General features: G+C 38.5%; 1 protein-coding gene across 1 annotated transcript in view; it reads left to right on the top strand.

Moving 5' to 3' along the window:
• necab3 (N-terminal EF-hand calcium binding protein 3) overlaps positions 1 to 12,263 on the top strand; it is a 51,511-nt gene that overhangs the window by 21,104 nt on the left and 18,144 nt on the right. The window contains exons 3-5 of the mRNA XM_017705244.2: positions 6,853 to 6,961; positions 10,070 to 10,095; positions 10,606 to 10,703. Of these exons, the coding sequence (XP_017560733.1) occupies positions 6,853 to 6,961; positions 10,070 to 10,095; positions 10,606 to 10,703 (233 nt within the window). The remainder of the gene's footprint in view (positions 1 to 6,852; positions 6,962 to 10,069; positions 10,096 to 10,605; positions 10,704 to 12,263) is intronic.

Here is a 12,263-nt window from a genome sequence, read left to right on the forward strand (position 1 = left end):
ATTAGGTACCGAGATGAGATCCTCAGACCCCTTGTGAGACCGTATGCTGGTGCGGTTGGCCCTGGGTTCCTCCTAATGCAGGACAATGCTAGACCTCATGTGGCTGGAGTGTGTCAGCAGTTCCTGCAAGATGAAGGCATTGAAGCTATGGACTGGCCTGCCCGTTCCCCAGACCTGAATTCGATTGAGCACATCTGGGACATCATGTCTCGCTCCATCCACCAACGTCACGTTGCACCACAGACTGTCCAGGAGTTGGCGGATGCTTTAGTCCAGGTCTGGGAGGAGATCCCTCAGGAGACCATCCGCCACCTCATCAGGAGCATGCCCAGGCGTTGTAGGGAGGTCATACAGGCATGTGGAGGCCACACACAATACTGAGCCTCATTTTGACTTGTTTTAAGGACATTACATATATATATGTGTATATATATATATATATATATATGTGTGTGTGTGTGTGTGTGTGTGTGTGTGTGTGTGAGAGAGAGAGAGAGAGAGAGAGAGAGAGAGAGAGAGAGAGCCTTTAAAAGTTTTTTTTACATTGCTGCATTCACTCAATTACAGCTCCATTTCCAAAAAAGTTGGGACGCTGTGTGAAATGTAACTAAAAATAGAATGCAATGATATGCAAATCATGTAAACCATATTTTAAAGGAAAAAACAAAGACAACATATAAAATGTTGAAACTGAGAAATTTTTTTTAAAATACACTCACTATCCACTTTATTAGGTACACCTGTTCAACTGCTTAACACAAAAGGCCAATGGTACCTGGTTGAAAGTATGCCACAAAGAATTAAGGCAGTTCTGAAGGCAAAAGGGGGTCCAACCTATTACTAGCAAGGTGTACCTAATAAAGTGGCCGGTGAGTGTATATGCCGATGATTTTGGTGTAGAGAAACATTGTAAACAGAAGAGCGATGGTAATACAGAGCCTAGCCATAGAATGTCAAACAGTCCATTAATAGACAAAATGTTCTTACTTTTATATTATATTCAACTTACAAATGAATGAGAAAAATCTAAAATATTACTGTATTATTCACCTTTGGCAAAGAGATTATGAAACTGCAGGGACAGCATGTATTATTTCAAATCAGTTCTCTGTAAAACAGGCAAAACATTTATAACCCCAGTTGACATTCTCCATATTCATTCATTTTGGTATGCTTAACTGCTGTATATAGTTTTTTCCTTTTTTTTTTTCTCAACATCATCCCACTCATTTTTTGTGCGGGGTCACACAGGCAGACTTTTTGTGGGGGATAAATCGGATTGGCTCTACTCTGGTTCTGCCCGCTGGATCTCTGACTCAATCTCCATCTCCCTCAGCAGTCTATCTCTCAGCAGTCTCAGCCTGATTTACGTTCAGAACTTTTCTCAGCTCAAATGAGGCAGTCAACAGGGGAGGCCTAGCGAGCCACTTCACATTTCACCACCGATGAGGTGGCGCAGGTTCTGGCCCAGGAGTACTTCTTCCCTTGACGCCTGAACTTCAATTGATTATTGCTTCAGAGCCAGCTCCCCTCTGATTCTCCTGATGCTAAAGCTGTGACTCTGCATTGAAAATCCATTTCATGAAGGGCAACAAATGGAATCAAGCTCAAGTCTTTCACGTTGGGTCTCAATGATTGGAGAAACGAATGAAGCTCTTGGGGCAACCAAGGGGCCAAAGAGCCCAGGGAGAGAGAAACTCAATGATGCTTGGGGCTGCCGTGATTTAGATCATGTGTCACCACCAATCTGGGCGAGGAGGATTCAGGCTGGTGATTTGATACTCAAGTTCCTCCCCTGTCCGCGCTCTATTAGGCTCTCTGGCTGCGTGATTGATGACAGAAGTTCTAACACCCGCACAATCAGAGATCCAAGGGCACCGGAGCCAGATGGTACTTCATGTATCAGAAATGATCTATGATACTCATCATCTGAGTGATGAGCACTCATGTGACTGACTAGCTTTTTGTCTCATGGTGACTTGTGCTAATTTAGATGGCGTATTGGACATCACACTCCGGAGCGAAAATCACAGAACAGGCTAAAAAAATCTGAGGAATTAGAATTTGTCTTTTGAGATTTGTGAAGTGTTACTCTTCGAACCTGATTAAGTCAGCAGTGTTTAACAACAGCATGATTCATTTAGACGTTGTATTTGCCTTAATTCTTATGTGCCTGGATGATTCAACTATGTTAAACTTCAATAAATGCAATTAATAAATAATAAATACAATTGCTAGTAATACTACAAATTATGCTACAAATGCTTGAATCCTACAGATGCTAGTAAGAATATAACTGGTGTATGAACAGTATGAAACAGGTACAAGTTGGGGTTGGGTCAGTATTCATTAAATTTTAAACAACTTTGCTTATAACATTTGTATCAATTTGAAAGAAATTTTGGATTTCCATGTAATCTCAGTTAGACCATTTGTGAAAACATATATTGCTTTTTTATCAGTATGTTTATTAAGTTTTTTGCTAGTCGTGAACGGTGGATATTAGAGCTAGGTATTCAGTTCCCACCATAAATGTCAAAACAAGGCCAAAAAATGTGGAAAAACAACACCTTTGCAATCATTAAGCTAATTTCTGCCAGTGCTCCTATGGGATACTAAAGTGTATTAGCACTAAAGCTAATAGCACATGTACATGTTTTGGTCATTCTGGATTAAATACAGACATTCACAGCCTTGTAATAAACATATGATCGTATATTTTACCTTGTAGCAATTTTACATTAGCTGCCTCTGTTTGGCATTTTAAACAGCTGACTACATGAATTGGCCAGGTTACTATTTGCATTTATAGTCAGTGATGTAGTGGTGTAGGACTTCCAGAAGGTCTAGTGACATTTTTCCTCACAAAATGTCTCCCATCCACTCAGGGCTGCAACTACATACTTTCTGAGGTGGATGCAAACATATTATCTGCAAATATATATTAACTTAAAGTTACTGAAAAAAATTAAAATTAAAATCAAATATTTAAGCAGGCAAGCTAAAATAAGGAACTTTATAAACAGAATACAAATTAAATGGTAAGAGCAAAAAACAAGCAATGAGGATTTAATTAAGAAGAAATAATATAATTCAGAATAAACTGATAAATGGACAGGCTAAAATGTAACGCAATAAAATAGAGATTAATAATTAGAATAATAAAATATAAGCACAAAGAAAGAGGGTTAAAACACCAAGTTTATATAAAAAAGTAAATTATGGAAATAAAATAAACAGTAAAACAGAAGACAGAATAAATAAAAGGAAGAAATAAATGAAATAAAAAGGTAAAAGGCGAAAAGTATGGAATAAAATAAATAAAAAGGTAAAACAGAAAATTAAATAAATAAAAGGACAAAATGAATAAAAATGTAAAGGAAAACTCAACTAAAACAGTTACAGGCTGAATGTGTCTGAATGTGGCTAGAAACTAAGAGTTTAAGATGATTTAGTGACACCAGCGAGCTGAGCTTTAGACCAGGCTGCCACGGTTAGGATATTAACTAGAATGTTGACTAGCTAGGTTAGCTAGCTAAACAGGCTACTATAAAGAGCTATGGCTCGACTAATGTCACTCGTTTTGAAGTTAAACTGAGAAAATAACCAGTTCAGGGTTAACCAGGTCGTAGCTGGAGAACCAAGTTTAGCTTTAACGTTAGCTTGCTGCCTCACTGCTATCATTCATCTGGCTGGCTGGGTAATATTAATATGGCTAGCCTTAGCTAGCACAGTAACATACATCTTAAACTGAAAAGGCGATCTCTTCTAATTGTGTGAATCTATTCACGGTCAAGTACGGGATCTTTGGGGAAACTATGGAAGGTTTGACCTCTATTAGATTCCTTTATTTTTGAATAAGTGCATTTGGGAACGCAGCAGTGAGGCAGCTTTGCTAGAACCCAGTGGTCCAACGCTACTTTCGTAGCCTACAGTCTCGTTTTGGTAGACAAAGGTGACGTAGGTGAATAAAGTGTATAAACTGACCAACCTGCTGTCTTTCAACCACTTTGAGAAGTGGATGGGGGCCTGATTAGTGCTGTGCTGTTTTTTGATGTGTATTATCATACTTGAACAAACAGCTCTTACAGAAAATGCAGACTAGAAATAATTTTCCGGCATCGTTTTGGCGCCCCTCTAGTGCAGCGCCCATATGCGCCGCATACGCTGCATACCCCCTTTTTGCGCCACTGCATCCACTGGAAATCAAAACGTGAGTGATTGACTGATTGTTTCCACTGTCAGTATTTATTATGTTGATGATTAATTTGACACATTAGACTTCACTTCAGCTCCTTAAGGCCTAACCAATGAGAGAGTTAGCTTGGCCTGTGTTCAGGTGTGTTCTGTATCCAGGGGTGGAAATGGACCAGATTTTACTGGTGGAAAACTTTTATTTTTATTATAGGGGAAAACATGCATTAACATTTATTAAGAACAGTCTGGAAAATGGAATAAATCTGGCTCTTTGATTATTTAAAGACATCACTTGATTTCTTCATAAGTTAATAGACGCCATAGAAAAAACACTTTTGTTGAAACCACCATTAAATAGTTACATAACACACAGAATTCCAAACAAGCTTTCCGTCAAAGCAGAGACAACAAAGCATATCATCATATGCCTGTCAAACCAACCACTATTCCATCAGAAATACTAAACCACCACTTTCATGATGTATCTAGACTGTCAAAAACATTCAGTGTCCTGTTACTTTTAAATGAGATGCATTTAGATTTAGACACATTCAGTGAATGGCTGAAGCATCAGGCTAGCTGAGAATCAATCATTACGCTACCTTATATTCGAGTTATGTCAACTAACAGTAATTACAGTGAACATTTTAAACTGAGCCCACTGACTGAAACTTACAGCAGTGAACACACAAATCATTGAATAGCATTAATTACATTGAGTAAGGCATATATCCAAATGAATCCTGCCAACTTTTGAAGAAAGTTAGAAAGGAAAACACCTCATTTATTACAGATTGTGCAGATTCTTGGCTGCTTTACATTCCAAATGTGTGGCGTACTGACAATTGGTACAGTGGAGACTGGGCGGACAGCCCTGCTGCAGCAGCATGACTTTTTATTGGCTGAACTTGATATGACACTTTGCTTCACGCACACACTTTAGACCAGAGGATCAACTATATGCGATTTTCACATAAATATTGTGATCTTGTGTGTTCTGCACCAATTCAACCCCTGCCTGTAACTACCTACATAAAGCAGAAGATAAAAGTTGGATCATTTTCTGTTGGATGTTTTAAGGATTTCACCCTTTTGTTTCCAGCCAAAACTTAAAGATGAAATAAAAGAATTACTCCAATACTTCCAACAGATCTGTTGATTCTTTTTTTTTTATTTTACAGAAATCATAAGGCCTATAAGGCTCTGAGGGTTCCGGAGTGTGTTTAAGTGCTATCAGAGAATTTGCAGATACAATATAAAAGCTCTCTAACCCACCCACACCACCCTTTCATCCTTACTCAGGCAGCTTATACAATAAGACTGAAAACAAACAAACAGAATGTAGGTTGGTGTACAGATTAAGGCTGACTACAAATACAGTCACCAGTTGTTACTGAGTGTGTCATATAGGTATGATGTCCAGAGTGCTGTGGGTTTTAAATGGGACAGAAAACCGTCCTGATGTTTCATAATCCGATTTTGTTGTTTGCTTTAAATTAAAGAGTATTTTCTTAGGAGGAATGGAGGAGGATACTTTTTTATCCTTGTAGAAAGGCTTGTGGGCTTAGATGATTTACACAGAGTAGTGATGCATTTCTTTTGGCAGTGAGGAGTACTGTCTTAATAAATCTAAAGTTTTCCCCATTTTTGTTTTGTAATATTGATTCATCGCCTAACAAGGTAAGTCTTGGTACTAGGAGTCTGTCAACACTGGTGACCTGTGTAATAACATCTAAAGCTGCCTTCTGGTGTCTAAGTCATGGCAAAAGCAAAGTGTTTTGTAACATTGTGTCTAGGACAGTACATTAAGCAATCAGTATTCATCCCGTGCAGCCTTTCATGGGTGCAGAATACCTCATGAATGATGTTAAATCAGTTAGATGCAGTTCAAGAATTTCAAAATACTGTTCACCCCCTGGTTCATATAGGCTATATAGTCAACCAAACTGCAAAACAAGGTTTTGAATGAATTGTTGTTGTGATGCTATGAAAACGGACACAGTTGCATGCAGTCATATCACTGCTGTTGGAACAAAACCTCATATCTCCAAAAAAGAAACTTTACAGGAGATGGAAAAAACATACTTTACCTTTAATGTAAGTCAATGGAACCAGAAATGTTTTCCAAGTAATTTTGGGCTGTTTCTTTTGGTTCATTCATCATGAAACTTACTGTACACAGTGTAAAGGGCAACATGTTTCAAATTATGCTAAAAAATGACAAAAATGGAGTTATGAGGTCTTGTTCCGACAGCAGTGATATGCAAAAAAGTGGGCTCTGGTCTAAAAGAGACGATTGCACATCCTGTACAGAGAACACACTTCTGCACATTTTAATGCAGAATGACTTTGTATTTGCAAAATTTAACATACTGGAAAAAAGAAATAAACATGTGCAAAAGTTATGGCACATTTTGCATTTAATGTTTTATTTTTTTAATGTATGAAACTCAAATAAATTGTGCACTAAAATGAACAGAAAATACTGTGTTTAGGTTTGTTTCATGTTTTTAGTTTAATAAACCCTTTTTAATAGTTTAATAAACTACAAAAAAAACAATAAGTGAAATAAAAAGGCAGAAAAATGCAAGCTGGTGCTTTAAATGTGTTGGCTGTATTAAACTAATACCAGACCCTTTCCCTCTTTTATTGTAGATGATGGCAAGCTCTCTTTTGAGGAGTTCAAAGCATACTTTGCTGATGGGATTCTCACGACTGATGAGCTTCAGGAGCTGTTTTACTCCATTGATGGCCGACAGGCAAAGTATGTACCCTCTCCCATTGATTTTACATCTCAGGGCTTTCTGTATAGGCTTCAATGCCCAGGCTTTTGGAGGCATCCACCTGGTTCCTCTTAATTGCTGTTCACAGCAACATGCGGCATGGCTTGCTTTTAGAAGCATGAGCAAATAAATAAATAAAAAAACAGTTGAAAGTGAACATGGAAAAAGATCAAGGCAATGGCAGAGACGAGATGCATGATTCAAGGAAAAGAAATTTCTTTAGCTGGAGGCCTTGGTGTCGACAGAATAAAGGAGCGACTCCATTTCAAGCTTCACAAAAGCGCTGCACTGCAGGACCGTATTGGCGCATGGGAACGGGTTTGAATTTTAAAATTTTCCCTCTGCGTCTCAAAACACTTCACAGGCTCTTTCTAAAAGGTAGCACAATCTGCAATCAGGGAGACCAATCTCTCAGTAATTACTGTATTCAAAAGCCTACAGTAAATTAGAGATCCATAGTCCTGGAATAGAGACCTGTTCCATGCACAGCAAGCATCTGAGTCTCTCCACAACAGCAGCCCAACTCCCCCATCCTCATTAAAACATTAATCCAGACTGTAGATGTACAGAGGTTGGTGCATTATTCAGGCTGGTTAATGTTCCTCCCCTGCACCAGACTTTAGGGCTGGAACAGCTTTATTCTTCCTTGCTTCCTGAAATAGAAGCGTTTGATTACAAATCATTGCCTCTACCTTACAGCCTGACTAATATAAATGTATGTTTTGTGGCCAATATAATTTGATGCAGTTAAGCGTTTAACACCAATATGTAGAATTAGACACCAGCTAAATATCCATCCATCCATTTTCTAAGCCGCTTCTCCGTCAGGGTCGCCTGGAGCTGCTGGAGCCTATCCCAGTAGTCTTTGGGCGGAAGGCAGGATACACCCTGGACAGGTCGCCAGTCCATCGCAGGGCAGACAGACAGACACAGACACTCACGGCAATTTAGCATGTCTTTGGACTGTCGGAGGAAACCGGAGAACGCGGAGGAAACCCACACAGACACAGGGAGAACATGCAAACTCCACACAGAGAGGACCCCGGTCACCTGGCCAGGGAATCGAACCCAGGCCTTACTCGCTGTGAGGCGACAGCCCTACCCACCACGCCACCGTGCCACCCTCCCGGTTAAATAGTTAGACACTAATAGTTTTATTTACATAATGTTTTATTGACTGATATGATTACTGTGAATTGTCTTATATAATTCTAATTTCTCATTTGGTCTAAAAACATGTTAATGGAAACACCATGAGCTATTTTCCAATACAGAGTAGCATGAGGTAAACCGTCAAAGTTAATTAAATAAAGAGCTCAAATAAAATCACAAATCATATAAACAATATGGGTGGGGGGGTTCAGACTTCTTAGCTTTTTTCCTTGGTTTCTGTAAATTATTATTTTTAATTGAATTTGTAATTGTTTTTAAAGGCTAGACTTTTCACATGCTTAAGGGTGCATTTAACATGCTTTTGTCATTTTAACTATATTTTGTGTTCAAATTTGCTACTGCCGTATTTCACAAAGCCAGCCTTGTCAGCTTAGACAAGGTTTATCCAGGTTATCCAACGGCCAATCACATGAAACATGGAAAATTGAGCTCTTAACTCTCAAAAAATGAAATAAGTCCTTGTGCAGAAAGCTGTATTGCTTTATATCATTGAGATCTATATAGTATGGTTGTTACAAACATCTCAAAGGATCAAAAAATATGACCCAGAAAAGCCAGACGTGTTCACCTCTGTCAGAAGCCTGTCCAAAATCATTTTGAAATATCGATTTTATCTAAATGTCTGTGTAGTGCTGCCAATACTTATACGATTCTGATATCACTGGGCATCCCTAACCTCAATATCTACCAACATTCCTGACCAACAGATATACTATGGGACGTACGTATCGCTGCTGTCAGAACAAAGCCTTGCATCTCCAAAATCATAACTTCACAGGAGAAAGAAAAAACATACTTTACTTTTAATGTGGGTCAATGGAACCAGATTTTTTGGCCATATCTTTTCATCCATTCATCATGACATTTACAGACAATATAAAGGGCAGCAGGCATTTTCAAATTATGTCAAAAACTGAAAAATGACCAAAATGGGGATATAAGGTTTTGTTCCCAGAGCAGCAATATGTAAATGGACAAAATCGATAAAGATGTTTCACATGTGAACCTGATCTACATGCACATTTGAGCAATTTAAACAGCCATAACTTCAAATTTGACTTTGTCACCTAGTAAAGACAGGATGTTAGCCTCTCATCCTCTCTTTACCCTTTCATCCAGGTGTTGTACATTATGAATAGAGAAAGCTTACAGTCTTCCCGCCGGAGCTGTCAGTCAATGACAAATCCCCATCACCTTGGCCGATCAAGGTCAAACTGAGATGCCATTTTGCAGTGTGGTTTTGTGCTAGTGTGCCTGTTTGGACACAGCTTGTGTGTGCTCTTCAATTATTTAAGTCATTAACCAGATCCATTTCTGCTTTTAATTTAGCCCTCTGACTCTCATATCTATTAAAAGTCCATTAATGCCTCCAGGCAAGTCCGTGCAGTTATTTAGCCCAAACTCCAATGCTCCAGATGCATTTTGCTTTCAGCTGAGATTTGACGCGACAGTTCACACACATTAGGGGGACTGGCACAGTTTAGATTGCACCAGAGCATAATTAAAAATCTAAGTGCATTTGCATTGTTAGCTTTGTGAACTGGGGTCTGTTTAAATATGCAGATAAATGAATGGAAGCTGCTAAGAGGGCCAGCCTGACTATATATTTATTTTTCAGTTGACAGTTCTAATGACTGTCTTTAATAAAGAAAAAGATGTCTATTATGTGATCATTATCTTGATAGGTTATTATGTATGTAATTATAAACCTGCCCCACCCCCAACCAGAAATGCAAAATGAAAGAACATGAATTGGGAAATGCGTTCAGGAATGAGTTTTTTAGGGTTCTGGTAACATTTTCAGGAGACAATCTCTTCAGCAATAACAGCTCCTTTTCTAATCATTGAATCTGCTCAAATTCAATTACCTTTTTTCCCTCCTTTCATTTTCTGCTTTTCCTTTCCTTCCTTTCTAGCAACCTTGATATAGACAAGCTCTCAGGTGGGTGTGAATAATTCCCTTCTGTTTACCTTGTGAAGCCTCTAATTCCTGTAATAGAATACTGTTTCTTGTGATGTTTTGCGATTCAAATATTCAAATAGTGACAATTCACCAAACATTATAAAAAGGTTAATACAATGTTCACATTTCTAATGTTAAAAGAAGGGAATTAAACGGTATGATGTGGCCTGGCGAAAGTAAACCTCCAGTCTGAAAATAAATTGGCTTCATTGGCTTCATTCAATTCATTTGGCCATACGTCAAAATTGACATCAAGCCGGAGAGGAATATTCTCATTTGTTTAAGTGCAGTTCTCAGTCAATCTTTGAATTTTGGCCAAATTTTCCTCCAGAGCTGGGTGTGTGTTATAGTGGGTGAGAGTTTTTTTTCTACTAGGTGCTGTTTTTCAGCTAAAAACTGCAACTTTTCTGTGCTGATGTGTCCATTCCGTACTGTCCCACCTCTCGTTCTCTCTCTCTTTTGTTCTCTCGTCCTGTTCCTTCCTTTTAGATTACTTTTCTCAGCATCTCGGGGAGTATTTGAACGTTCTCTCAGCTCTAGAGAAGCTCAATGTTGCCATCCTGAAAGCAATGGACAAAACTAAAGAGGTGAGATAACAACAGAAGCCCTCAAAACATGCATTTGCGTAAATGAAGATGGTTCTGGAGTCTCGTTAGAATTCAGTGCAAAAATATGCAGCCACTACCACAAAACCAAGGAGCTGTGATTCTGTTGTGAAGAAAGGCAGAACCTCCTCCACAGATGGAAACTTTCATTGGGCTGAATATACCGGCTGTTTTAAGCAATAAACATCACTCTGTGTAGATTCAAGCCTGTCTGCTTGCATGAATTAGCATGTTGAAGTGCTGGTGTACTGATGCAAGCTGGGTTTTGTTTGGAGAAGCGGAACATCACTCTAGGTGGAACTGTGGCGTTGAGGCGCAGGCCTGTGCATCTGTAGTGCTTTGTCAGCACATTAGGACAGGCCTCAGGAGGAAAGACTGCAGTTCTGTGCGTGTGAGGGGAATTTTTGAACTGCTTTTGTTCAGTGAGTTTGTTGTTGGCTTAGATAAAGTCCATGTAAAACAGCTCGCCTGATGTGGCAGGCTGGATGTGAAAGTGCAGCTGGGGTGATTGTGCACTGAAATATTCTTCACTGCTGAGGAGTTTAGTCTTTGGGGATTGATCTTAAGAAATATAACATTAAATGTAAATCTGTCTTAGCATCCATACTTTTTTAACATTTTTTACATGTAATTTTTAAAAATTATTTATTTATTTTATTTTATTAATCTCTTATCTTCTTCCGATCTTAAACCTCAAGTTTTATTTTTATTATTATTTTTATCTATTTATATCTTTTTTCACTGTTATTTTTAAATTTACTTTTAATTTAAAATGTTTAAATATAGATATTATTTTCATGCCTACCCCTGTTTTTGTAAATGCTCAGCTACATTGAAAATGAGGGTTGCCCTCAATGTACTTCCAAGTCAAAATAAAGGTTGATTGATTGATACTTTATCTAATCCTGTATATGCACCTCTCCATCTGTGCATTCATCTATTTGTGCATATTCATCAACGATTTACTTATCTACGCATCTGTCCATTCATTCCTGCGTCCATCATTCTTTTACCCATCCATCCATCCATATATTCATAGATTTGCTTATTCACCCATCATCAATCCATTATTTTTCTGTCTATTCACATATTTATCAACCAGTGTATCCAAAACATATTATTGAGTGGGAGGTGGATAAACAGGTGGATAAGAAGATGGATGGATGGATGGATGAACAGATGAACGAATGAACGGATGGATGCATGGAATACCCTATCTGCATATTCACCCATATATATTTACTAATCAGTACATCTGTCTGTACATCTGTCCATTCATCCATCTGCTTATCCATTCATTCATGCGGGGGTGAATGGATGGATGGATTGATAGGTGGTTAAGCAGATGGACAGATGAATGGATTACCCATCCACAAGACAGATGAATGGATGGATTGGTGGAAGGATGGATGGATGGAAGGATTACCCATCTATTCACTAATCAATCTATCCATCTCCTTATCCATTCATCCCTCCCTCCATCCTTCCATTCATCTATCTATCCATTTATACATCTACACACCCATGTATCCACAAGACAGA

The sequence above is a fragment of the Pygocentrus nattereri genome, chromosome 26, assembly GCF_015220715.1.
Source record: "Pygocentrus nattereri isolate fPygNat1 chromosome 26, fPygNat1.pri, whole genome shotgun sequence".
Lineage (NCBI taxonomy): Eukaryota > Metazoa > Chordata > Actinopteri > Characiformes > Serrasalmidae > Pygocentrus > Pygocentrus nattereri.